The sequence below is a fragment of the Leptonychotes weddellii genome, chromosome 16 (genome assembly GCF_054177405.1).
Source record: "Leptonychotes weddellii isolate Sample4059 chromosome 16, ASM5417740v2, whole genome shotgun sequence".
NCBI lineage: Eukaryota > Metazoa > Chordata > Mammalia > Carnivora > Phocidae > Leptonychotes > Leptonychotes weddellii.
This window is the reverse complement of record NC_138384.1, coordinates 37,422,281-37,449,378: the sequence shown is the minus strand read 5'-3', so window position 1 is coordinate 37,449,378 and position 27,098 is coordinate 37,422,281. Positions and strand designations below refer to the sequence as shown.

General features: G+C 49.4%; 1 protein-coding gene and 1 long non-coding RNA gene across 4 annotated transcripts in view; one reads left to right on the top strand and one right to left on the bottom strand.

Moving 5' to 3' along the window:
• LOC145717572 (uncharacterized) overlaps positions 1 to 27,098 on the bottom strand; it is a 51,262-nt gene that overhangs the window by 4,341 nt on the left and 19,823 nt on the right. Inside the window, exons 1-4 of one of the 3 annotated variants that reach the window (XR_014140896.1) lie at positions 22,231 to 26,550; positions 19,413 to 19,725; positions 3,639 to 3,795; positions 3,365 to 3,453 (exon numbers count right to left, since the gene is read on the bottom strand). This is a non-coding gene — a long non-coding RNA (uncharacterized LOC145717572). Of the gene's footprint in view, positions 1 to 3,364; positions 3,454 to 3,638; positions 3,796 to 19,412; positions 21,770 to 22,230; positions 26,551 to 27,098 lie in introns of those variants that run through there. The other 2 variants (XR_014140894.1, XR_014140895.1) reach the window with 2 other exon arrangements.
• LOC102737358 (protein FAM187B) lies at positions 3,448 to 7,104 on the top strand. The gene is made up of 2 exons (XM_006730745.3): positions 3,448 to 4,343; positions 6,695 to 7,104. The coding sequence occupies exons 1-2, from the start codon at positions 3,499 to 3,501 to the stop codon at positions 7,080 to 7,082; spliced, it is 1,233 nt and encodes a 410-aa protein (XP_006730808.2). The 5' UTR covers positions 3,448 to 3,498; the 3' UTR covers positions 7,083 to 7,104.

The following is a 27,098-nucleotide window of genomic DNA, read 5'->3' as shown; positions in this document are numbered from 1 at the left end:
TTTTTTTTTTTAAAGATTTTATTTATTTATTTGAGACAGAGAGAATGAGAGACAGAGAGCATGAGAGGGAGGAGGGTCAGAGGGAGAAGCAGACTCCCTGCCGAGCAGGGAGCCCCATGCGGGACTCGATCCCGGGACTCCAGGATCATGACCTGAGCCGAAGGCAGTCGCTTAACCAACTGAGCCACCCAGGCGCCCTTGTGCATAGGTTTTTAATTACAGATTCAGTTTCTTTCATTGTAAATATAGAGTAGTTCAGATTTTTTCTGGTGCCAGTGCTGTTAAGTTTTGCAATGAGTTTATCCTTTTTATCTAAATTTTTATAAGTTTTGGCCAAAAGTTGTTTTTAATATCATCCAATTATCTTTTTATGCCTGTAAGATCTGTAGTAATGTCTCTTTTTTCATTACTAGTATTCATTATTTAGGCCTTCTTCCTGTTTTTGTCAAGTCCTGCATTGGGCTCCATGCTGGGTGTGGAGCCTACTTAATAATAATAATAATTTTAAAAAGTCAGTGTAGGGTCTTATGATTGTTACTTTGAAAGCATGTATCTTTTTCTCTCTGGCCATTTTTATTATTTCCTCTTTGGTTTTCAGCAGCATTTTCCTATAACGGGCCTAGGTGTGGCTTCATTTATATTTATCCTGCATGGGGTTTGAAGGCCATCTTGAATTTGTTGCTTGATGTCTTTCATCAGTTTTGGAAAGTTTTCATTCAGTGTCTTAAAATATTACTTATGTTTCTGTCTCTGCTTTGCTTCTGAGTCTACATTTACATGAATGTTAAAACTTTTCACCATGTCATATATGTCTCTTACACTCTTTTCTGTATTTTCTTATCTTTTTTTTTTTTTTTTTTGCATGCTTCAGTGCAGATATTTTTCTGTGGGCCCATCTTTTATTTTCTTAATCCTCTTTTCTGTTGTGTTTAATAGCTTGCTACCCTTTCTAGTGAATTCTCAATGTGAGACATTTTATTTTTTAGTTCTAGTATTTCCATTTGATTCTTCTATATAGGTTCAAAATCCTCATCTTGTCATCTCCTGGACCTATTAATCACAGTTATCTTAAAGTCTATAGTTGTTATTAGGAAGAGTGTTAGTCTGATATAAGCTTCTCAATTGTAGCAGTAAGCAGAAACCTTACCCACACCATTTTTAAAGAATAGCAGGGAATCTGGATTCTCATATGAAATCTCTTGGATTTTACATGTTGGTCACTGATTTAAATATTCTAAAAACGTCCTAGGGAGACCAATGAAAACATTTATTCAGGCTGGATCCAGCCAGTTTGTTACTTCTCACCTAGACAATGTGAAAATCAGAAGTGGGGTATTGCACAGTTTCCGCATAGCCTTGCTTACTTGTTTAGAAAAGATTCCTGGGCGGGCAGAGGAGAGAGAGAGAGGCAGGGAGATGGAGGGGAGGCAACAGAAATGTAGATGTTAATGTGTCTCAGGTAGAGGGACTATGAGGTCCTGAGAAGAGATTAAAAACTCTAGATGGTTTTAATAGATGTGAGAACAGAGGGGATGTGTGGCCCACTCCTGGGATGAAGGTGGCAGCAAAATGCCATAGAAGCAGCAGTTCCAGAGTCTAAGCGTACAGCTTATGCCAAACACAGCCTGTAGAGGTCCCCACATGGGACAGGGACACGACTAACAGAGCCCCCAGCCATAAGGAGCCTGGGAGAGAGGAAGACAGGATGTCTTAGCAAAGACCCAAGTGAACCTCTAACCTCACCCACTCACCACTCTCCCCCTTGTCCACTACTCCTAGTCACTCTGGCCTCTATGCCCTTTAAATATGGCAGCCATATCAGGGTCTAGCCATCTCTTGGGAATATTCTTCCTTCAAATATCCACTTGGCTCTTTATCTCACTTTATTCAAGTGTTTGTGAAACTTTACCTCCTCAGCGAGTGCTCAGACAGGCCTGATCATCCTCCCTCAAATAGCTCACACCCACATACCAACCCTTCACTTTCTATCCCCATTTCCCTGCTCTTATCTTTAGCAATTATTGGGTAATCCTCATTATTTGAGGATTCCATACTTGTGAATTCACCTACTCGCTAAAATTTATTTGTAGCCCCCAGGTCAATACCCACAGTGGTTTCAAAGTCATCTGCAGACATGCATAGAGTGGTGGAAAAAATTGAGCCACCTAACAATGCGCATTCCCAGCTAAGGTCCAACACCATGACACTGCCTTCTGGTTTCAGCTCTCCTACTATTAACAAGTATCCTTTTCATGGTCTGTTTAGGGCCATTTTTTGTTGTTGTTGCATTTTTGTACTTTTTGTTGATTCTGCTATTTAAAATGGCTCGCAGGGGCGCCTGGGTGGCTCAGTTGGTTAAGCGACTGCCTTCGGCTCAGGTCATGATCCTGGAGTCCCGGGATCGAGTCCCACATCGGGCTCCCTGCTCAGCGGGGGGTCTGCTTCTCCCTCTGCCCTCTTCCCTCTCGTGCTCTCTGTCTCTCATTCTCTCTCTCTCAAATAAATAAATAAAATCTTTAAAAATAAAAAAATAAAAAAAAATGGCTCCCAAGCAGAACCGAAGCCCTGGCCAGTGTCCCTAAGCACAAGAAGGCTGTGATGTGTCTTACGAAGAAAGTGCGTGTATTAGATAAGCTTTGTTCAGGCAATGTTAATGAATGAATGATATATATTAAATAAGAGGCCTTTAAAGAAAAATACACATAAGGCAAGGTTATGTGTTGAGTAGTTGACAAAAATGTTATGACCAAAGGCTTGTAGGACCTTAAGCCTGCATTTCTTCTAGGAACAATGTTTCAGTATTTGCTAATTCAGCAACTTTATAGAACCGTTATAACTGCTATGAATAAGGAGAATCTACTGTACCTGCTATTATTTTTATATATTTGCTTATTATTTCTCTCTTCCACCAGAAGGTAAGTCCCAGGGGGGAAGAGGCTTTATCTAAACTGCTCAGAGCAGTGATTAGAAGAAGGGCCAGCAAGCACATGGTAGGCCTTCAGTAAACATTTGTGAAATGAGTGAATGATGGCAGATCAAGCCTGCACAATAATTATTTTTAATTTCAGGACTGAGAAGAAGTTTAGGAAGGAGACACCTGAGAAGAATATTTATTTGTTTAAAATGAATTAAATCATGCCCCTATTTGTGGAAAGAGTCTGGGACCAGTGTGTGCAAAGGTCCTGAGGCAGGAGGAGCCTTTTGCTTGCCTGATGTTTTCAGAAGATGGCAGGGAGACCAGTGTGGCTGGGATAGGAAGTCAGAGTGGTAACCAGAGAGGATTTATTCACCTCTCCACGCCCACCACTAAGAATCGTGCCCAGAACATAGTCAGTGTTCAGAGAAAAATGTATCAAATACTCACATGTGACACTTGAATGCCAAAGCCGGGGATGGTAGAGAAAACCCTGAAGAGACAAATTAAGTTTCTTCCTATCCCAGCAGAGTGGAGGACTTGAAATAGAAATGAAATAGAGTTGTTAAATTGTCGCCAGTCAAATGGGGATTGTGACCTCACACACCCCTGCTGTGGCCCATAGGACACCTCACCCTCACTGGGGCCTGGGTTTCAGGGGTGACTTCACAATGGCCAGCGTAGTGCCCTGCCCACTGCCACAGTCCCAGTCCATCATGCTTACCACCCTGTGGCTGTTGCTCAGCTTCGCCGTCCCCTTGCTGGGGTCCCACGCTTCCTTCAGCTGTCCCAACGAGAAGCAATGCCAAAAAGCCCTCCTCTCAGACAATGACATCTTTTTGCCCTGCAACTCTTCTGGGGCACAGTGGTACTTCTTCTTCCTGCAAGACAAGACCAGCTGGTCTGACAAAGTCTCCAGTGTTTCCAACATCGAAATAATACCCGAAATCGGCATTCTCATCCGAAACCCGTTGCCCTCCCAGACGGGCTTCTACCATTGCCAGGACAAGAATGGCGTCCAAGTGTTGCAGTACGAGATTGATTTCCAGGATGTCAGCACCCTGCATATTACCCACAAAGGCCTGGGCCAAAAGCCCCTGCCAAACGAGACCCTGAGTCTGGGTGGTAAGGAGCTCATCTTCACCCAGTGGGACCCCTGGCAGGATTGTAACCGCTGTGGGGAGCCGGGGGAGCGGAAGCGCCTGGGCTACTGCTACATCGAGGAGCCCCTGCAGGAGCCCATGCCCTGCTGGCTCTACCTGGGACATCTGAAGCTGTGGTCTAGCCGCTTGCAGCCCGAGATGCAGGTGGAGGCCTGCCAGGTCCCGTGTAAAATATCCACGTTGGATTACGTCACCTTTGACAACTTTGAGATCAATGAGGATTCAGGATCTGTGTGGCTCACCTGCCCCATGGGATCTATCTACAGGTGACTCTGCAGGCGTCCATTTAAGAGATGGGGAAACCACAGCTCGGAGGGGCACAGTCCTTGTCCAGGGGGAGCCATGGTGACCCTAAATCCTACCCACTTGGCTGTGGGGTCCCCCTAGCCCTCCTTCCCCCACAGGCCTGTGGCAGCCCCTCCCTTGCAAAGGGGGAGCCCGAGCAACCTCTTGGGGCCTCTGCAGCCATCTGCTCTGGCAGATCTGGTCCCACCACCTCCGTCTGGTGTTCTTTTCCTTATTCCCGCTGTGACTTCTCTTCTCTTTCCCACAATCTCTTTTGTCTCCCTTCCTCCTTTTTTCCTCCTCCTTTAAGTATAAAAGTAGCACGTAGTCTCTACAAAGCCCCCACAGTTCAGGAAAGTACATGAGCCCCTGCTAGCTAGCCTGGGACACCTGCTCCATGTCATTTGCCAGACAAGCAGTTCCCAAGTGCCAGTCATTGGGAACCCCAGAGAAGAATCAAGAGAGGTGGGGCGCCTGGACGGTTCAGCCAGTTAAGCATCCGACTCTTGATCTCAGCTCAGGTCTTGATCTCAGGGCCGTGAGTTCAAGCCCTGCGTTGGGCTCTATGCTGGGTGTAGAGAGAAGAGAGGTCACTGAGGCTTCAATAGTTGCCACATCTCTAGGGAGCTGAGTAGAGTGGCATTCCATGTGAGGTTTATGTCTTGGACTCTGGATTCAGCCAGGCCTGGTCTCCACACTTACCAGCTTTGTAACTTTGGGCCTGTGGCTTCTCTCTGGGCCTCAGTCTCCCCGCCTGTTGAATGGGGGTTGTATGAGTTTCCTCGGGCTGTCATCACCAAATACCACGCACTGGGTGGCTTAAAACAACTGAAATGTGGTCTCTTACAGTTTTGGACGCCAGAAGTCCAAAGTGAAAGCTTCACCAGGGCCCTGTGCCCTCTGAGATGCTGGGTGGAAGCCGTCCTTGCTTCCTCCTTGCTTCTGGGAGTGGCGGGCAATCCTTGGCCTTCCCTGGCTTGCAGCTGCGTCCCCCCAATGTGCCCGTCATCACTTGGCCTTTTTCCTGTGTGCTTGTGTCTGTGTCTGTCCTTTTCTTTCTTTTTTTTTTTTAAGATTTTATTCATTTGACAGACAGAGACACAGCAAGAGAGGGAACACAAGCAGGGGGAGTGGGAGAGGGAGAAGCAGGCTTCCTGCCGAGCAGGGAGCCCAATGCAGGGCTCAATCCCAGGACCCTGGGATCATGACCTGAGCCGGAGGCAGACGCTTAACAACTGAGCCACCCAGGCACCCCTTTCTGTCCTTCTCTTAAAAGGACACGGGTCATGTTGGATTTAGAGCCCGGGGACACTTCAGTCAGACCTCATCTTTTTTTTTTTTTTAAATATATATATTTTTTTATTTGATAGAGACACAGCAAGAGAAGGAACACAAGCAGGGAGAGTGGGAGAGGGAGAAGCAGCCTTTCCGCGAAGCAGGGAGCCCGATGTGGGGCTCTATCCCAGGACCCTGGGATCATGACCTGAGCCAAAGGCAGACGCTTAACGACTGAGCCACCCAGGCGCCCCCAGTCAGACCTCATCTTAACAAATTACATCGCCAACAACCCGATTTCCAAAGAAGGTCACCTTCCGAGGTTTAGAACTTGCGTTTGGCGAGGACACTATCCAACTCAGTACGGCAGGCTTGCTGGCCCCGGCCTCATGGGGTCAATGTGATGTCTGAGGGGGCAAATGCCTATGAATAAAACATACGGTATTCTAGATGGTGATAGGGGCCGGGGGGGGGGGTGGATGGGAGCGGAGGAGAGGATCCATTTAAATACGGAGGGCAGGGAAGCCATCTGAGAAGTTGCCAAGACTGAAAGGTGAGGGCGCCCTGTGTGCTGAGGGAGAGCACTCCCTGCGGAGGGAGGGGCAAAGGCCCTGAGGCAGGATGGGGCCCAGCCTTGTTGGAGGGCCGCTTCAGAGGCAGTGCGGCTGGGGCAGAGTGAGAGAGAGCAAGGGAGAGTGGAGAGAATGAGGCCAGGCAGGGAGAGCAGGGGTGGGGGTGGGGAGCAATCACGTAGGCAGTGTCTCTCGCTCATTCCTCCAAATAGCCCTGTGAGGCGGGTACAGTCTTGACACCCCCAGTTTTCAGGCGACGGACTGGAGGCTCAAAAAGCTAGAGGCCTATGCCCCTTGCCCATTTAGGGCGGGGTGGGGCTCCGAGCTCCCTGCCAGCCTGGCCCCGCCTTCCCCACGCACTCTTGGAGGGGGTGCCCTGTTGGCTGCTTCCCAGGGTGGAGGGTGCCGCCGTCTCCACCTCCTTCCAGACCTCTCTCTCCCATGCATCCCCGGGCTGCTGCAGCTCACCTTGTCCTCCTTTGCAGGCCCATCCTCTGGGAAATCAACGACATCCCCCTGACCTGGCAGAGCCAGCTCTCCAACCAGGACTTAAGCACCATTCTGGAACCCACCAACGGTGGCAGGCAGCTTCGGGTCTTCGAGCCAGCCATTTACAAGTGCTTCGTGAAGCAGGAACTCGTGGCTTACTTCAACCCCAAGCCCTTTCCGGATGTGCCGGAGATCCTCAGGCAAAGGGAAGCCGGACCACAACAGGAGTCAAGGGAGGCCTGGAAGGGGAAGGCCAGGTCCGTCCTCAAGGGGCTCAAGCTGATGCTGCTGGTGGGCATCGTCCTGGGCCTGCTCGCACAGCTGCTCAAGCTCTTCCATCCTTCCCAGGACAAAAGAAGCGACCGGGTGCTGCTGGTGAAATAAAGAGACCCCTCGGTGCCCAGGACACCTGGTGTCCCTTGTCTTCGTCCCCTGAGCTGTCCTTCCCATGGCACTTGGGGGTGGGGTGCGGGCAGGGGCACAAGACAGACCCACGGCTACAGCTGAGGCCGAGTCTTCCCTGTTCCAGGTCCTGCTCTGTTAACTCATTAGCAATCCCCATCTCAGAGATGGGGAAGCCGAGGCAAGACTACTGTCTAGAGACTGGCGGGGGGGGAAGGGGGGGTCCTCCTGTGCAAACTCAGGTTGCCTGGCTCAAGTCTTGTGTTCCTCACCAGGAGGGAGGGATGGAATGAGGCCATTTTCACGGTGAGGCCCTGGGACTTGGTAAACTGTCGCCACCTTCCTGACTGCCCTCCCCCAAGGACAAGGGCTGAGGCGGGGTGGGGGTGGGGAGCCCCCAGACGCTGCAGATCTGCCCTGGGGTGCTGCCTTTCCGTGCTTGTCGCCTGCCCCACCCTGGCCCAAGGTGCCTAGGGCCTTCAGCCTTAGCCATATCTCTCCAAGGCAGACGGTGCTGCCAGGGGGCAGCCCAGGACTGCTGGACACGTGTCACCCTTCCTGGCTCCTGCAGTGCAGAGAGCCCCCTCAGGCCCCGAGAAGGAGAGACAGACCCCCTCTACCAGGACAAGGCGCCAGGCCAGGCCCTGCTGGCCCCCGGGAATCACCAAGCCTGGCTATTCCCAGAAATTATATACACTGTTCAGCAGAGTGCCAGAGTGATAAATAAAATATTAATGCCTTGGAAAATGCATTGCCCTGATATTCCATTGTGAAGCCACGACAGGACAGATCTGAAACTTCCAGAACAGAACTTCTGCCCCCGAGTAGGGGGCAGAGCTCACTCCTCACTTACCAGACACTGTTGCCAAAACCCTTAAGGCTTCACACGGCGCCCAAGACGCAAAGATTCCCACAGAATGGGGGGACATTCGTGGAGAACTGAACAGGGTCCATCGGGAAGCAGAGGCAGAGAATCACGATGACAGGAATGGCAAATACCTGTGAACTTCCTGGCAGGATCAGAACTCACACCCTTCATGAACATTATGTCCTCATGGCCATCCATGAGGCTGGGGTTCCTACGCACCTCGTTTTGTAGTTGAGAACATCAAGGCACGGGGTTCAAGCACCCTGCCTGAGGTCACACAGTGAACTTGGAAGGAGGCCTCTGGGCGCCTCCCGACCAGCTCCCCAGGAACCCCCAGTGTCCGCACCCACAGGGGAACATTGTGTGGTAGCTCGGGGTGGAGGAACCAGAGCTGAGCCCAGGCCTGTCCGCTGCGACAGGCAGACCCTCAGGTGATCCCAGCGATTCTCACCTCTTGGCTTCTATACCTTTGTGTGAAGCCCCTTCCCTTTCAGCGTGGATGGCCCCTGTGACTTGTTTCCAACCATATCCCTCTTCCGACTGTGAAGGTGTCAGAATGTCAGCCCTGGATTAGAGTACGTCACACAAGACTGTCTTAGCCTACTGGAGCGAGAGAGGCCTGCTGGCCTGACGAAGTCTGCCGCCATGTTGAGGAAGTCCGCTTGGCAGGGACTGTGAGCAGCCTCTGGGAGCTGCAAGTGGTCTTTTGGACCTGAGGCCACCGCCAGGCCTCCGGTCACACAACCACAAAGCAGGGAACTCTGCCAACAATTTGGAGAAGGTCGGAAGCAGATTCTTCAGTCAAGCATCCAAATGAGAACACAGCCTGACCAACACTTTGCAGCCTGGGGAGGCCCTGAGCAGAGGACTTAGTCAAGCCACCTCTGGACTCCTGACCCACAGACACTGGGCTATCCTGCATGCAGGTTGCTTTAAGCCACTTAATGTCTGGTAGCTGGTTATGCAGTGGTAGGCAACAAATAGATTCCCCCCACCCACTGCCTCCAGCCCGCCCTGAGGTCCCCTATAGCTTTAGCAGTTATGTGGACGGTCCCTTGCACCAGGTGTGGGTCAGGCTGGCTGCTGGGCGCTTGGAGCCCCTGGGAGGAACCCTAACCCAGAAGGGATGGGGAGCTACAAGTCTGGGCCACGTTCTACACCCTCCCTCCGAGGGTCCTCAGTGGCACTGAGCTTCCGGAGGGTACAGCAGTGAGTGGCTCATTAGGGCGCTGTGGATCAGGTTAGCTCCTTCCGGCCTTGCTCTCCCTCACTTCTGCTCCCCGAGATTAGATTCTTCAAATATTTTCTCTGCCCCACCTTCCCTCTCCTCTCCCAGGACTCCAAAGACATGGACGTCAGAGCTGTTGTTGTCCCCCGGGCCCCCAAGACTGTTGATTTTCCTCCCATCTTCTCTGCTGTGCGGGTTGGAGAATGTCTATTGATCTCTCGAGTTTGCTGACACCTTCCTGTGTCATCTCCCTTCTGCTCTTCAGTCTGTCCAGTGAGCCTTTTACTTGGGTGAATGTATTTTGTGGTTCTCGAATTTCTATCTGATGGTTCATACCTACCTCCCGCCTCCTGGTTGATACTTTCTATTTTCTATTTTCATATTTACATTTAGGGGAACCCTAGCTGAGATGCCAGGGTTGCTAACTCGGTGGCCTGCCTGAGCCAAGCAGAGACCATACACGAGGGGCAAGGCATGGTGGGGGCTGTGGCAGTGTAGGACTTTTTATACTGGGAGGGGGAGGGACTCTGGGGCCATGTCAGAAAATTCTAGCTGATTTCTGCCAGGCACGAATGCAGGCCTCTCGTTCCTCCGAAAGCTTCACGTGCTTCTGGAAATTGAGATGTCCGAGCGAAACTGTTTTAACCCATAAATATTGGCTCGAACAAGTTTTCAAACACAGCCCCAGCCAAATAAAACACATCAGCCCACAGGTGTTAGTCTGTGGGCTCTTGCTTCAGCTTTTATGGGGGTCAAATGAACATTTCTGTTTTCAGTTATTCATGCAATAAATATTTATTGAGCTGGAGTAGCCAGGGACAGCTTCTCTCAAGAGGTGACATTTCAGATGAGCCTTGAACAACAAGAAAGAGCCAGACAAGCAAGGGTCTCGAGGCGGTGGGTATTGGGTTCCTACGGCTGCTATAACAAATGACTGCAAACAGAAAGGCTTAAAACAACCCAAATTTACAGCTTTACAGTTCTGGAGGTCAGAAGTCCAGAATGGGTCTGATTTGGGTCATGACCTGAACCTAAAGCAGATGCTTAACCGACTGAGCCCCCCAGGCGTCCCTTGTCATATGGTAATTTTAAGACATCGCTTTTTTTTGAGCAATTTGAGGTTCACAGAAAAATCGAGAGGTTGGGACAGAGATTGCCTCTATTTCCCCTCCCCCCTCATTATCAACATCTGGTGAATGCCCAGCCTCCGCATCATCCACCCCTGCCACCTGAAGGGTACGTCTCTTACAATTGATGAGACTGCGTTGGCACATCATTATCACCCAAAGTCCACAGTTCACACTAGTGTGCACTCTTGATGGTGTACATGCTATGGATTTGGATTCACATATGCATCACTGTAGTATCAAACGAGTCATTTCGCTGCCCTAAAGACCCTTGGTGCTCTGCCATTCATCCCTGTCTCCCGGCTAACTCTTGGCAACCACTCATTTTTATGCCGTCTCCAGATTTTACCTTTTCCGGGATGTCATATAGTTGGAATCGTATGGTATATCACATTTTCAGGCTGGCTTCTCTCACTTCGCCATATGCATGTAAGGCTCCTCCATGTCTTTTGATGGCTTTTGCTGGCTCGTTTCTTTATCGCGCTGAATCATCTTCCATTGTCTGGTTCTTCCATTCACCTACTGAAGGACATCTTGGTTGCTTCCACGTGTTGGCACTTACGAAGAAAGCTGCTATGAACATCTGTGTGCAGGTTTTTGTATGGACCTAAGTTTTCAACTCCTTTGGGTAAATACCAAGGTGTGCAATTGCTGGGTTGTATGGGAAGAGTATGTTTAGTTTTGGAAGAAATTGACAAACTGTCTTCCAAAACGACTGTATCGTTTTCCATTCCCGCCAGCAATAAAGAGGAGTTCCTGTTGCTCCACATCCTCACCAGCATTTGGTGGTGTCTGTGTCCCAGATTTTGGCCATTCTGATAGGTGTGACGTGATATCTTATTGTTTTAATTTGCATTTCCCTGATGACATCTGATGTGGTGCATCTTTTCATCTGCTTATTAGCCATCTGTATATCCTCTTCGGCGAGGTGTTCTACATTGTAATTTTTTAAAATTCTTAGGCTTACTTTTTAAAAATATAATTATTAATAAATACAATTCCAGCACTTGGCCTTGCTATAGGAAGGAGAAAGAAAGGAGAATGCAGAAAATATTCCTTTTTTTTTCTCGACACTGCAGAAATGCAGACAAACCTGTCATTAGCCTACATGTCACCTTACTGCACAATTTAAAATGGGCTTCCTTCTTATGGACACAGCCTTATATCAGGGTACTGGCTTGGTGAGTCAGGTGTAGAGTGGGTCCCTATTTGCCCCTTGGCTGGCCACTTTGCCTAATGCTGACCTGCACAACTCCACGCGATAACCCTGAATATAGACACCTTCTGCATCATGCAATTGCCTTTGCAAATATTACTTCTATTAGAGGAGTCCTGTAAGTCATTCTATAAGTCAGGATAAGATAGGCTTTGCTACAGTAACAAATAAGTCACAGAATAAGCACAAAGTTTTATTTCTTGCTCACATCATGATCAGATGCAGCTCAGGGCTTTCTTCCAAGCAGTGACCCAGAGGGTACAGGCTGCCCTCTGAAGTGTAGTTTCCAAGGTCACCACAGAAGAGACAAAGAACATGGAATCGGGTATGGGGGTTAGGGCCAGGCTTACAAGTGCCACTCATTTTGTCCACATTTCATTGGCCAGAACCTAGTCACACAGCCCCTCCTTAACTGCAAGGGAAGCTTGGAAATGTGGCCTTCTGTGTACCCAGGAAGAGGAGGTCAATTGGTGAGCATCTGGCCGATTATTGCCACAATCCAGGCTTCAGAGATTGTGGCCATGTCCTCTGAAGCAATTTTTTCTTTTTTTTTTAGATTTTATTTATTTATTTGAGAGAGAGAGAATGAGAGAGAGCAAGCACATGAGAGGGGGGAGGGTCAGAGGGAGAAGCAGACTCCCTGCCGAGCAGGGAGCCCGATGCGGGACTCGATCCAGGGACTCCGGGATCATGACCTGAGCCGAAGGCAGTCGCTTAACCAACTGAGGCACCCAGGCGCCCCCTCTGAAGCAATTTTAACCCCTAAAAAATTCTGTAATTCTGATTCCTTAATTCCTTATACTAATTGACCTGAAGGGAATATTTAAATTGACATTTCTGAATTCCTAAAACTTGTATATACTCCTCATTTTTGTTGTTGTTGTTCAGACATAAAAAGATCATCTCTTCTCATCTTTAGGTAAAAATAAAGCTTTGAATCTGCCATAGTCTTATGAGACACAGAGTTTCAGAGGGCCCACATCCTTCCACAACAGCTCAGGGCACCCCTCATTGGCCTTCATGAGAGTCCCTGGCCATGTTCTCCCTGAATGCTCAAGCAAATCCAGGAGACCCCACATCTGCCTAAAGCCCCAGCAATGGCCATTCCTTGCTCCTAGAATCAGAGCAACCACCTTCATGGCCTACCATGCCTGCACCAATGGGCTGCTACACACTTCTCATCTTTCCTTACACTATATGTCAATCCATCTCTGGCTCCAGCCAAACTGGCTGCCTTTAAGCCACTTCTACTTTTTACTCTCCTCCCCATGCTGTGCCCTCCTTCTAGAAACCCTTCCTTTCCCTCTCCTCTTAGTTAACTCCTCATATTGTTCAGGCCTCAGCTCAGGCATCATTGCCCTCATGGAAGCCTCCCCACCATATTTACATGTTCACAATGGTCCTTAGTGCTGTTCACCGAATCTCCCTGGCTGTCCATCTTCCAACAGGGTGGGATGGTGCTGCTTGGCCTCCTTATGGAGGGGTGGGGCCAATGCAACTAGCTCTAGCCAATGAGATGCGGGCAGAAGTAATCCAAGTCACTTCCAAGTTAGAGCACTTAATTCCAGAGCAAGATACTCTCAAGTCCTCTTTCCTCTGTGCAGAACCCAAAGTACTTGAGAGGGAGGGTGTTCTGCCGGCCCTGGGTTGTGGTGTGAGCAGAGTTCCAGCTGACCCACAACAGACATGGCTCATAAGTAAGAGATAAACATTGGTTATCCTAAGCCATGAGACTTGGGGGATGTTTGTTCACACAGCATAACCCAGCCTGTCCTGACTGATATACTCTCCTTCCAAAACCCTTGTCACTTTTGTGATTTTTTACTTGCTTTTGTCACTGTGGGTTAATATTTTTCTTTCCCCACTGAACTGAGAGCTCCATGAGGTCAGGGATATTTTTGGTGTTGTTGCCCCACTGTACCTCCCACTCCCGAAACAGCCGGACCATAGTTAAGAGCTCGGTAAACGTATGTCCGCTGATTGAAGGAAGAAATGAACAATCATCCTAGGACATAAAAAGGAGGTAGGTACAGCGTTCCCTATTTTACAGGGATGAAATGGAAGCCCAGAAGGGCTGCATTGGTTGCTCAGTGTCACATGGAAGGTAAATGGCAGAGCTTGGTCAGAACCTAGGTCTGAGTCTAGAACTTGTAACTGTTGTATAGCTACTTCTCCTGGACAAGGTGGCCTCAAGGTCAAGTGCACCTCTACTCAAGGGTTTCAGCCCTACCTCCGAGGAATGTCTCTGTGTTGGTGACACTAAAGGATAAAAGGCTTGGGGATCTTTGGGCCATTGGTCATCTCTGGAATAATCCGCAGCTGGCCAGACAAGGCAGGGATATTCAAAGTGCGGTGGAGGGGGCGTGGCCAGCTGTCTCTTTGTCCTTCACTTTCCCTCTTTTTAAAACAACTTCCATTAACTGAGTGCTCACTCTCTGTCAGGCCCTGCGCCAAAAGCTTTAGGATCATGAGCTCACAGCATCCTCATGACCCATCCCAAGTGATTTTTATTTTTCACAGGAGGACACTGAGGGCTAGAATGGTAAATCTACTCACCTGTTGATACAAACTTAGTCTATCAATTATGGCGGCGAAATAAAACATCCTCCCAAATCAGGGATTTAGAATAGTAAGGATTTATGATTGCTCACAAGGCTAGAGAGGGTTCACGCTTCTCTGATCGACAGTGGGCTGGGTTGGCTCTCCAGTTTTGGCTGAGGTGTCTTCCGTGTACAGGAGTCAGCTGGCTAGTCCGCTGGGCCCTCCGCATGGTCTCTCATCCTCCAACAGGCCGAGCCAGGCTTGTCCACAGGGTGGTGGCAGGGGTCCAAGAAAGCGAACAGAAGCTGCAAGGCCTCTTGAGGCCCAGGCTCAGAGGCAGCACTTGACCAGGGACTGGGGCACAGGCAGCTTTGGCTGGCCATGTATCGTAAAGGGTTAGGTTTTGGGAAGTCCCCTGGGCAAGGCTGGGTTAGACAGGATGTATCTGTTATCTCCTGCTACGTAAGAAACCACCCAAAGTGCAGTAGTTTGATACAACAATCATTTATTTATCTCTCTATTCTGTAGGTGGTGACATAGGCTGGGCTCAGCTGGGTCGTTCGTCAGGTCTTGGCTGGGCTCGTTCACGCATCTGTGGTCAGTTCTGAGCAGCTAGATGGCTCTGCTTCGGGGGGCTGGGTGGCAGTTGGCTGGGGAGCCTTCAGTCTCCTACCCTCCAGCAGGCTAGCCTGGATGTGTTTGTGAGGTCATGGCGAGGGTCCAAGAGAGCCAGCGGAAGCTGCATAGGCTTTTTGAAGCCTAAGCTTGGAACTAACACGGTATCGCTTTCTCCGTGGCCAAAGGAAGTTACAAGGTCAGCCCTGATTCAGAGGGTGGGGAAATCGACTTATCTCTTGATGGGAAGAGTGGCAAAGTCACATTGTAAGGACGTACATAGGGAGGAGTGAAGGACAGTCTCCCCTCTATAATCACTTTATCAGAGGCAGTAAGGAACACAGCTGGGATTCTAACCCAAGAGGAGGATGCTAACTCTTCTCAAGCTGTATCACTTCTGTTCCTTTCCTTAGCTTCCCCATCTCCTCAGATGTCTTCCCTATCTGCTTTTTGAGCCCCCAATAGCCTTCTGTATTAGTCAGAACACATGTGGCTGCAAGTAACAGAAATCCAGGCAAAGTTGCTTACACTAACAAGGAGTGTATTGCCTCTGGGAATGGAAAAGTCCAAGAGTAGGTTCTGCTTCAGGCACAGTTAGATCCAGGCGCTCGTGAGTGGTGAGGCTGGGAGTTGAACCCAACCAGGCTGCTTAGAAAAGTCGTAATCATAGCAAGCCCTAGTCAGAGCAGATACTCTGTGCCTGACACTGTTTCAGGAGATAATGATAATAGTAATAGTAATAATAATATCCATTTAATCATTTAAACCTTCCAGCAACCCTATGGGGTAGGCATTGCTATTCTATCCATTTTGCAGATGGGGAGACTGAGGCACTGATAGGGTAAAAAAGCCTAAGGTCACATGTGGGGCAGCTAGGAACTGAACCCAGACAGTGGAGTCCAGAATTTGTATCTTCTGCCCCCAGGGCCTCCTGAGCCAGGGGTGAGGTCAGCCTCTGAGAAGTTCATGAAAAAAGATGGAGGGAGGCCCCAGGACAGCCCAGTCTTTCCCTTCGCCGTATCTGCCTCTCCCTGCTCGCCCCTCCACCCGCCGCCTGGCACAGCCTTCCCAGAACCCACTTGTGAACAGACTGACCTAATGCAGGCTGGGCTGGAGGGCTGAGTCCAGGCAAACAGGCAGTGGCCGGGCCTGAGTCACCCGGCGGGCCTTGCCAAGGCCCAGAGTGGCAGCGTGAGCCTGTGCCAAGGAGGGCGTGGGCTGGTCGAGATGACACCTGGTACCGCTGGTCAGCTGGAGTTCCTTCTGAGCCTATGACCTTGACACCCATTAGATCTCTGCAAAACAGTCCTTGCCCACCACCCTGACAGGGAGCCTGGGCAAGATGCCAAGACATTTTTAATGCATTTATGAGAAACCAAACATGGCTATTTATATCCTTTTGATTTGTCAGCCAACTGAGAACTGGGTAAATGTAATGACATCCCGAGAGCGGGCTCCAGGCATGGCTGCCCACCCCTTAACAAAGACAGCGAGCATGCTTTGCTACATGGGCTCATCAGCTTCTCATGGCAACCTGCGAGTATGGGGAAACTGAGGCTCAGAGGGGGAAGGTCAGGTGCTCATTGCCTCAGCTGGGATGCAGCAGGGCTGGAAATGGATCCAGGAGGACTCTTAACCCACTCGGCAAACCTCCTCGGCTGTGTGGTTGGGACCCTGCCATCTACCCCATGAAGGACAAAGCTCTTTTTCCAGTTGTTTGTGGGAATCTTTGGGAACATTCCACCTGCTTCATGTTTCTTCTTCTGCAACCCCCCCTTCCCTCCTCATTCCCTTCCTTCCTCTTGAATGAGAAAATGTTTTCTTCTTTCTTGTTCCTCTTTCCTGCGTTCTTGCCCCCCTTCCTCCTTCCTTCCTTCCTTCCTTCCTTCCCTCCTTCCTTCCTCCTTCCTTCCTTCCTTCCTTCCTTCTTCCTTCCTTCCTCTCCTTCTATCAAGGCAATAATCACAGTGCTCACAATAGCTGGCATTAGAGAGGGTCTGCTGTGCCCCGAGTTCTCCCCACACGGAAGCTCCCCAGCCTCAGTGGATTCTCTAATAAATGCCCTAATTATCCCCATTTTGCAGATCGAGACGAGTGCCCATTGGCTCCTCCCTGCTGTGTGTCCCCCCCCCCCCCCGCGCCCCCGACACTCTCAGCACTTCTACATGGACATTGTGGCTTCCGCCACTGAGATTTGAAGCGAGGGCACTGGAAATGAGTCAAGTAACTGTCCACCCTTGGGGCAGTCTGCTGTTTGATTAGGCATTAGTCTGCAGGGGTCCTTTTGGGCCACAGCGTCTTGTAGGAGTCCCCAGTGCAATGGCTTTTCCTGGGATCTCCGCGCCATGCTTCCGTGTCCCCTCCTCGTCCTCGTTGTTGGGAGGATCGAGTAAGCTGAGGCCGTGTGGTGCTTAGGCCACAGCATTCCGACAGGTCCCAAAGGAGGACTTGCTTCACGTTTACGTGCTGCTTGCTTGCGGACCTAAGGCCCTCACTCTGCGCAGAACCACCTTTCCTGGAGATTTGCAGATCACTTGCCTTGAGAAGTGAAAGACCAAACTTTCCCCGGAGATAAGGCCTGACCGCATTGGAAACAACTTCCCTGGTAAAACCCTCCGGCTCCCCCCGGCCCACCCCGGATGGGGAGCACGGTCTTGAGACTTCCATCCACCGTCTTCCCAGGTTGCCGGCTCCCTGAATAAAGAAACTTTTCCTTTCCCACCATCACTTGTCTCTCAAGTATTGATTTTTGAGTGGCAAGCAGCCGAAGAACCTGAGTTTGGAACCGGTTCTCTGTCCTGTAACACTCAGAACAGCTCCTGGCCCAGAGCACAGGCTTCTCAACGTCTGCCATGGGGCTCTTGTCTCTATTGTCTTCAAGGGCGGATTGGAGACCTGGCCTGTCGCCGGGACAGGCCCCTGCGGGTGGGTGTGCCCGTGCGGACCACTCCTGGCCTCCAGAGGCCGGCAGGCAGTCCTCACGGCTGCTCAGCACCCTTCCGTCACCATCTCCCCATCTCTTAACAAGATGTTGATGCCTCCGGGTTTTGATACATCAGTGTTACCCACAAAGCCCTTCCCCGTTGACTTCCTGCCCCAGGGCTGCGGGGGGCTGCGGGGGATGAGGATTCGATCCACACCAGGCCTCCCCGTGAGGTAATGACACCGTCCACCTCCCTGGGCCTCAGCTTCCACATCCGTAGATGAAAACAACAGCAGTACCTACCTCGCCGGGTTGTCAGAAACGGGTGGATGAAATCCTGTAAAGCCCTTGGAGCAGGGCCTGGGCGTCGGAAGGGCAGATGTTGGCTCTTGTTATAATTATCACTATCATCACTTTTGGTTTCTCTCTTAGTTATCTTCGTAACTCTCAATCGCAGGCAGATCTCCATGTCTCCTTCTGGCCTTTCCCCTCCCTCGGCCTAGACCATGGGCCTGGCGGCTGCACACTGAAAACCACACCCCGGGCAGCGCCCCCCGGTAGGAGAGAAGAGCCTGGGGGCTATCACCGAGAAAGATCCAGACTTCCGCCTGGTGTGAGCCATCACGATTTTGAGGATCCGCCACAGCAGTGGGCCTGATTTCCTACTCTCTGTACATAGGCTTCCCCTCCTCCCCTCCACTGCCAACATTGAATTAGAACTTTCTTTAAAAAAAAAAAGAGAGAGAGAGAGAGAGAGAGATTTATGTATTTATTTGAGAGAAGAGAGAGAAGTGCGGGGGGAGGGATGGAGGGGGAGGGAGAGGGACAAGCAGACTCCCCGCTGAGCGTGGAGCCCCAACCTGGGACCCCTGAGATCATGACCTGAGCCAAAATCAAGAGTGGGCTTAACCCACTGAGCCACCCAGGCGCCCCTGAGTTAGGAGAACTTTCTAACCTACCGAGAAGGTGAATGAATCTTACCATAACACCCATGTACCCATCATCTAGATTCTACGATTGTTAACATTTTTCTACATTTTGCTTTATTGCATACTCATCAGTCTGTCCTCTGTTCATTCATCAAGCCTATGATTTCTTCGTTGGATTTTTAAATGAGTTCAAGGGAAGGATTTTAAAGCAGACATCAGCACTTTTAACTCTTAAACATTTCAGCATGCACGTCACTAATTGGAATTCGATGTCTACAGTTCTTTTTTGAGGTAAAATTTGCATACGATGAAATGCGCATATCTTAAACGCGTGTTGCTGAGTTTTGACGGGTGCATATTTGCGTCATACCAACCCCTGTACAGGGAAGGAACAGTTTCATCACCCCACAAAATTACCCTGCCCAGGTAATCCCCACCCCATGCCCAAAGGCGATCATGGTTCTGATATTTTTCTACCGTCACTGCTAAATTATCAGGGTTGATGACATGTATGTTCTGGGAGTGACCTTAGCTAAATGTTATGGGTTGGTGGCTAGAGTAAAAAAAAAAAAAACAATTACCAAGCCCTTCTGCAGAATACGGGAACCATAATCAGCCCTATGATGCCAGCAGCAACTGGGCCTGGAGGGAATGGAAGGGATCTCATATGGACGGCCAGGACCATGCCTGGCGAGGGCAGCCGTCTGAGCACTGCATGGGCCATACTGTTGAAGTTCCCTTGCTGTCTCCTGTGCATCCTTCGCTCTGGGGGCATCATGTAGGGATGCAAGTAAGGGAAGAAGAGATGCCAAATATCTTTAAAAAAATAAAGGCCTTTATTATTTTATAAAACAACGAATCTCACCAAGATAGGGAGGTTCTACAGTGGTCATTGCTTCAGTTGAATGGTGTTCTCATGGACTAAGATTCCTTGGCACGTGGGCAGCGTCATCCCTCAAGGTGGCAATATGGCTGCTACAGTTCTAGCCATCATTTCCTACAGATGCGAAACATTACAACCTTACAGTTCCTTTTGCTAAAATCCTACTCTGCCCATTTCCCTCCCCTATTTTAAGTGTTTGGCCTCTCTGGTTTCGCTCTTGGTACTTACAGGCTCTTCTAAGTGCTGGTCGAAGACATTGCAGAAAGATAAGTAGAAAAATGATCTTTCTTCGCAGCTGCAGAAAATCAGACACTCCTCAGCATCATAAAACTCCTCTTGCAAATACTCTCTGTAGGCCAGAGGGACTTCACAGATGGGTACATCTTGTGAAAGGAAGCTCTGACCTTCCAAAATCTGTAATTCTGATTTGTTTTACTTAATAATTTATTGCCCTGGGAATAATACTTAGAATCTACATGTAAATTCTGACAAGGCTAAATGTTTGTGAGTTTTTTCTTTGTTAAACCAGTCGAGTGTGATTGGCACCCCCTTTTTTCCTCCCACACGGATGGAGGGGAAAACTAGACACAGAGTCTACCATGATTCTGCTTCAGATGAAGAGTTCCAGAAAGTCAAATCCAATGTCAAATAGTGCCTCCTCACAGGGCTGTACTTTCTGTGGGAGGCAGAAAAGGGAAGTTTCTTTCCCTTGCGTTACTTTTTAGGAGCAAAACCATTCTACCCAGGAACCCCCACATGTGAGGATAAGTCTGCTGGGAAGTGGTTAGTCACAGCTTCTTCCAGAACCAGTCACTGACCAGGAGACGAGAGAACCATGACTGGCTTACATACTTTCCCTGAACACATGGACAGAGCTAAGAAAAACAAGCTAATAAAATCAGGGCTCAGCCCACCCAGAAGAGGGAAGGCAAATGGATTTGCTTATTAACAATGCAGATTCCCAGTTCCTGCTGCTGGTTGTGTGGCTGCTTTTGTAGTGACCCCCTCTCTGGCCTCACACTTGGATTCTGCTTTTTTGCCTCAGGTTGAGCAAATCCCAAACACTCAGGCCTTGTAGAAAAGGAAACTCTAGAGGGGGCGTGGCTTCTGAATGAGGGAAGCCCCAGCCCACATCCGTCAAGGGGAAAGTACCTAAGCTTGACTGCCTGCATATCTTCAAGACTTTGTTATCAATTAGACTGTCTATTGCTACTGAAACCCAAACTAGCTTAAGCACAAAGGGAACATATTGGTTCTTATAATGGAAAAGTTGGGGGGAGTTTGGATTGCAGGTACGGCTGAATCCAGGTGCTCAAACAATTCACTCAGGACTGTGCATCTCTCCTTCTTTCACCTTTTCTTCCCTCAATATTGATTTCATTTTCAGCAGGTCCTCTCCTCCCCCAGCAGCTCCAACCTTGCAGCCCACCAGGTAAGCAAGCAGAGTGGAGCAAAACTTAGCTTTCCGCTTTCCGGGAGCTCCAGCAAAAGTCCTGCAGCTGTCTCTCATTGGCTTTACCTGGATGATATGCTTATTTCGGGAACGGGGTTGACACAAACAAATCACGCAAAGAGAAGGGAAGGATGGTTCCCAAAAGAAAAATGAGAAGGGTAGATCTATCTCTTACATATATAGAGAGGGCCCCTGGGAGCACCAACCGATCCTGTTTTATCATGAAGAGCAGTACAGTTGCTCACAGGGTGATAAGGGGGCTAAATTAGCTGGGGGTGGTCAGGGAAGGCATCTTGGAAGAAGCGCCATTGGAAGCAGAGCCTTGCGGGATAAAAGACTATGTTTCAGGCAGAGGGACCTGCAAAAGCAAAAGACCTGTGGCAAATCCACATCTGATGGGCGAGTGGACAGAGGAATTAACGAATGAATGTCTGCAGGCAGGACTGCATGCAAGAGCCCTGTCTTCCTGCTCAGAAGGGACCCATGAGCCCTGCGGTAATGGGGGAGCTGGGGTTGGACTGTAGCTCTTGCAGGGGAAGTGGACAGTGCAGACTGCCTGCGTGGAGAAGGGGAAGAGGTGTTTGGACTCCTCAGGACCCAGGAGGAGAGGTTGGCAGTGAACCCTGCCTTGGAGACCACGCCCCACATCCCTCCCTCCACTCCTGAGTCTCCTGGGGCTGCCTAGAAACCCTCTCCCCTTCCGAACCTTGCTCTCCCCTCCCTCTCTGCCTTCTCAGTCTCACTTCCTTTTCTCAGTTCCTCAAACACACCTAACTTGTTCCCGTCTTGAGGCCTTTGTGCTTGCTCGTCCCTCTACCTGAGACACCCTTCCCCAAGAACTCTGCAAGCCGGGCTCCCTCTTAGCCCTCAGGTCTCAGCCAAGTCCCCTCCTCCGAGCAGCCCTCCCTGCCCACCCCAACGGAGTTACCTGCCCCCTGCCCCACGACCCCTTCCCAGTCCCGCCACCCTGCTTTTCTTCCTTTCCCTGAGGCTTTCATGTTCGTGAGGCTGCTGCGGTCACAGCCGTCACCCCGGTGCCCAGCACAAACCCTGGCGACAGAAGCTCGCTCTCCCCTCCCTGAGCACCTGCTCAGAGGGCTCAAGGTTCAGCTCTGCTCCCGTCTGCTCTTTCCAATGTGACGGTGCCTTCTCCGTGCCTCGATTCCCTCCTCTGTAAAGTGGGCATAACAACAGACACACCTTCTGAAGACAACCTTTCTAAGGCACACGGAGCACATGGAGCTCGGCTCACATAGGTGCCCCATAAGAGTCAGCCACTAGACTATCATTCTTGCCACCCCAGGGCCATCATGAAGTCTTTGGGAGGGAGCTGGGCACAGCGGTTACCTGTATATGATTCTCCAGTGCTCAGATTCCAGCCATGACTGTGGCTTCCTGCCTGTGGGACCCTGTCCAAGGGATCTCGCTCTCTTCTGGAGCTGTTTCTCTCTGGAAAATGAGGCTCGCTGCGGCAGCACCACGCTTCTCTGCTCCCCATCATGGTTGCACACGCACGCGGGCGCACACAGCTGTGGGGCAAGTGTAATGAACTCATGCAGATAAAAGTGTCTAGTGCGAGGCTCCAGGCAGCAAACGGAAAGTGACTTACAATGTAATTTGTTCAGCCAGCTACAATCTAGAGTGGTTTTGCGGCATCACACCAATGGCCTGGGTCTGGCTTTGTCTCCAGTCCTCCCCCAACCCTTACCTCCATTCTTAAGGGCCAGCTAGGGGCTGTCCCCTGCATGGAGGGAGGATTGGAACAGCAAGCATCAGCCCCATCGTGCTCCCTGCCCTGCTCATGCTGTCACCAGGTGGGGGCAGCTAGATTGAAAAGGGTCCCATGACTCTGGGATGAACACAAACATGAAAGCCTAGGGGCATTGTAGGGGAGTGGGGGAAGAGGTAGACCAGAAGTTCCCTGGCCCCCAAGCCAGACACCTTCCTAACCCTCTGTCTTTCTACCTATCTATCTATCATCTATCTATCTATCTATCTATCTATCTATCTATCTATCTATCATCTCTCAGAGCTCAGTGAACTTAAACTTTGGTCCCTGAGGTCTTGGGAAAGCTGGATTGTTCTGTTTTTTGGGTTTTTTTACTTGGTATTTTTTTTTTCAGAAACTGGTAAAGTGTGCAACAAAAATATGAAGTGTGATGTAGTGTTCTTGCTTTTGAAAAAAATTTACAAGTAAGGACATGGAAAACAAAACAAATCTACTAAATGAAAAAGCATTGCTATCTGATCAAAAAATGGGCCAAAGACCTGAACAGACATCTCAGCAAAGAAAATATACAGGTGGCAAATAAGCCTGTAAAAAGATGTGCAACGTCATGTGTCATCAGGGAAACGTAAATGCGAGATACCGCTACACACCTATTAGAACGGCCAAAATCCCAAACACCGACATCACCGAATGCTGGTGAGGATGTGGAGCACCAGGAACTCTCATTCACTGCTGGTGGGAATGCAAAATGGTGCAGCCACTTTGGAAGACAGTTGGTCAGTTTCTAACAAAACTAAACCCACTCTTACCACATGATCCAGCAACCACACGCCTTGGTGTTTACCCAAAGGAGGTAAAAACTGTGTCCACACAAAAACCTGTACTGATGTTTATGACAGCTTTATTTATAACTACCCAAACTTGGAAAAACTAAGATGTTGTTCAGTGGGTGACTGGATAAGTAAGCCGTGGTATATCCGGGCAATGGAATATCAGGCAGCACTAAAAAACAGAGCACCAAGGACTTTAGGGCAGTGTAACTACTCTGTATGATATGATGCTGATGGGTCCATGTCATGCATTTGTCCAGACCCACAGAACGTACTCTACACCAAGAGTAACCTGTAATGTCAACTATGTACTTTGGGTGATAACGACGTGTTGTTGCAGGTTTGATTGTAATGAGCGGACCACTCTGGCAGGGGATGTTAATAACAGGGAGGCTGTGTCTGTGTGGAGATGGGGATTTTATGGGGGAATCTTTGTAGTTTTCATCCAATTTTGCTGCAAACCTAAAGTTGCTTTAAAAATAAAGCTTATTATTTTTTTTTAAAGAGCATTGCTTTTAATCCCAATAGTTTTCAAACTTTCTTGACCCTAAAAAGTCACCTTATGTCACAAGTCAAGATGAACACAGGCTCACAACAGAAGTCTCCCAAAACAATACTTCCTGACAGCCCAAGACAAATTCTGGTACTCTGAAATTTTCCTTTTCTTCTACTCAATTTAAAAGATGCTTGTCATGACCTTCTAAATTGATCTCATGAACCACTAAAGAGTCACTACTCACAGTCAGCAAAGCTTTAATTACAGGCAAGAAAGGATGTTTTAACACCAGGAAAAAGTGGGAGGGCTGTACCCAAAGAATATTCCTTTATGGTGAATACATTTTGCTTGATGAAAACATCATAGTTTTGTTTTTTTAAAAATCTGCATCAGACAGGGGCACCTGGGTGGCTCAGTCAGTTAAGCATCTGCCTTCGGCTCAGGTCATGATCCCGGGGTCCTGGGATCAAGCCCCACATCCAACTCCTTGCTCAGCGGGGAGTATGCTTCTCCTTCTCCCTCTGCCTGCCCCTCCCCCTGCTTGTGCTTTCTCTCTGTCAAATAAAATTTTTTTTTATTCTTATGTTAATTGTCAAATAAAATCTTAAAGAAAAAATCTGCAGCGGACAAATGAGAGTGTGCCATGAATAGGCACAGATAGGGGAAGCTATTTCTGTGGGATTAATTTCATTCATTTATTCATTCATTCACTCATTCAGCAAACCTGTGCTGGGGTGTTGACAGCAGTGGGGTGCTGGAGCTGGCTCATACCAGCTGGCAGGCGTCAGGTGTTCAAATGGTTGAAATCACATTGGCGGCTTGAGACAGGCCACACTAATCATCAAGAGCTATCAATCAGTGTCCCCTTACACACACGCCTTACCCCTTTGAAAATTAATAAAGGGAAACCTCACTCAAGTCCAGTGGGAGGCTGGAAGGGGAAACTGAACCACTCAGTGTCAATTACAGGGAGAATTGTCAATTACAGACCCCAAGGAAGAATCCCCAAGGGATAGACTGATCAACTAGAGGCCCTAACAGGAGAAGATGTACATTGAATCTTCTGCAAGAAATTGACAACTCAGCAACTCAGCCAATGAGAAACCACCATCAGCCTGGACTCTTGCTTTTCTCCAATGGACCTTCATTCAGAACAACCGATCCCAACTTCCTCCTCCTTCTCTGTAAAATAATATTCCTCTCCTTTGTTCTCTGGACTTGCCTCTAGTTTTGCCATTGTTCATGTATTCCAAACTGCAATCTCTGCCATTCCCAAATAAACCCATTTTTGCTGGTAAAATAACTGACATTTGCTTTTAAGGCTAACACCCATAGCTGCTTGTTACACATTCGTGAGCATGCTACTGGTCAGCCCCCTGCACGGACAGAGTTTCTTTTCTTAAAGGGGGTGAACAGTTTACTGCAATAACCACAAAAGTAAATGTAAACATGTAAATGCTGCAAAGTAAAAGTATAGGAATCCACAAAAGCATCCAATATAGGAGGCTCCGAGGAGGCTTTTCAGGGGACATGCAGTTTGAGCAGAGACTTGAAGGATGAGAGGATTTAACTAGATAAAGAATGCAGGGAAGAGTGTTTCAGGGAGAAGGAACAGCATGTGCAAAAGCCTTGTGCCAAGAGAGAGGAGGGCGAGTCTGAGTCTGTAGCTGGAGTGGAGAGCAAGAGGAAGCAAGGGGGGAGGCAGGAAGATGTAGCTGCAGGTGCGGATGGCCAGGCAGGGTCTGCGGCAGGGGGGTGTTTGGGTTTTATCCCACGCACAAGTCACACAGGGCTACTCCCACAGCGCACGGGGGGGATGTTCTTGGAAATGCCTTCTTTCACACTTTCTCCCATCAGACTCCGGGAACTAGATTTACGACACAGATTGTATGCAGCTGCGGGGCCGAGAAGACAACTCTGCCTCTTCCGCATTTGCCTCTTGTTAATGATGAAGACTTGGGTTTTAAAAGTCAACCTCTGGCAGGTCAGATGAGACCCCGGTGAGACAAAAACAGGCCTGGAGAGTTCAGCATTTCACCGGCACAACGGAGAGCGGGTTGGCCTGATGTTACTTGCAAACGATGAAGGAAGGAGCTCATCGGCCCACACATGGAATATATTTTGAGGGCAGCCAGAACAGCCCACAGACAGCAGTGGAAGAAACCACGGTTGATGATGGAGAAGATGCAGGGCACAGGCAGCTGCCTCAGCCCCGCTGGTCTTGGCGTGTGAGGGTAGAGGGCAGAGTGAGGCGAGTTCTTTCTAACATTATTGTTGCAACAATCATAAGGGGGCACTTGTGAGGGGGCAGCTGGCCTGCACTGGTGCAGTCAGGATAGGACCTCTCTGTCCGCCACTCCTGGGGAGTCCTCTCGGTCTGCTTTGCTGTTCCTTTCCCATCGATGCCTCTTGCTTCTTGCGTAACCGGGAGGTGGCCGCCTAAGCTGTCTGCGCCGCATCTAAAACATGCCAGGGGGCGCCTGGGTGGCTCAGTTGGTTAAGCGACTGCCTTCGGCTCAGGTCATGATCCTGGAGTCCCGGGATCGAGTCCCGCATCGGGCTCCCTGCTCGGCAGGGCGTCTGCTTCTCCCTCTGACCCTCCTCTCTCTCATGCTCTCTGTCTCTCATTCTCTCTGTCTCAAATAAATAAATAAAATCTTTAAAAAAATAAATAAATAAAACATGCCAGGTAATTGGGGTAGCCTCCTCATGGGGTAGCTCTGAGGACATTGAAATACCTGTGGTGTGTCCAGGGTACCTGGTACCTAAGAAGTGCTCAGTAAGGTTAGCCGCCGTTGTTAACAGTGTCTCCAGCCTCCTTAATTTTCCCCCAAATCAAACACACCTGAGATGTGAGGCAGGTGTAAACAGGTTCTTTTACTGAGGGGTCAGTTTGTTGGTGTTGACCCTGCTGCAAGTGTCAGAACCCCAATTTCAAATGGACTTCAACAGAACAACAACAACAAAGGAGATGGAACTTATTGGTATGCTAAAATGTATTTAGCTTCAGGCATAGTCGGATCCAGGTGCTCAGAGGATAACATTAGGAGCATGTCTCTGTCCCTTCTACCAGCTCAATGTGATAAGGAAAACCTGTGGCCTAAGATGGCCGACCAAGCCAGCGAGAGAGTCCGGGTCCTTCTCCCTGCCCCACTTCGCG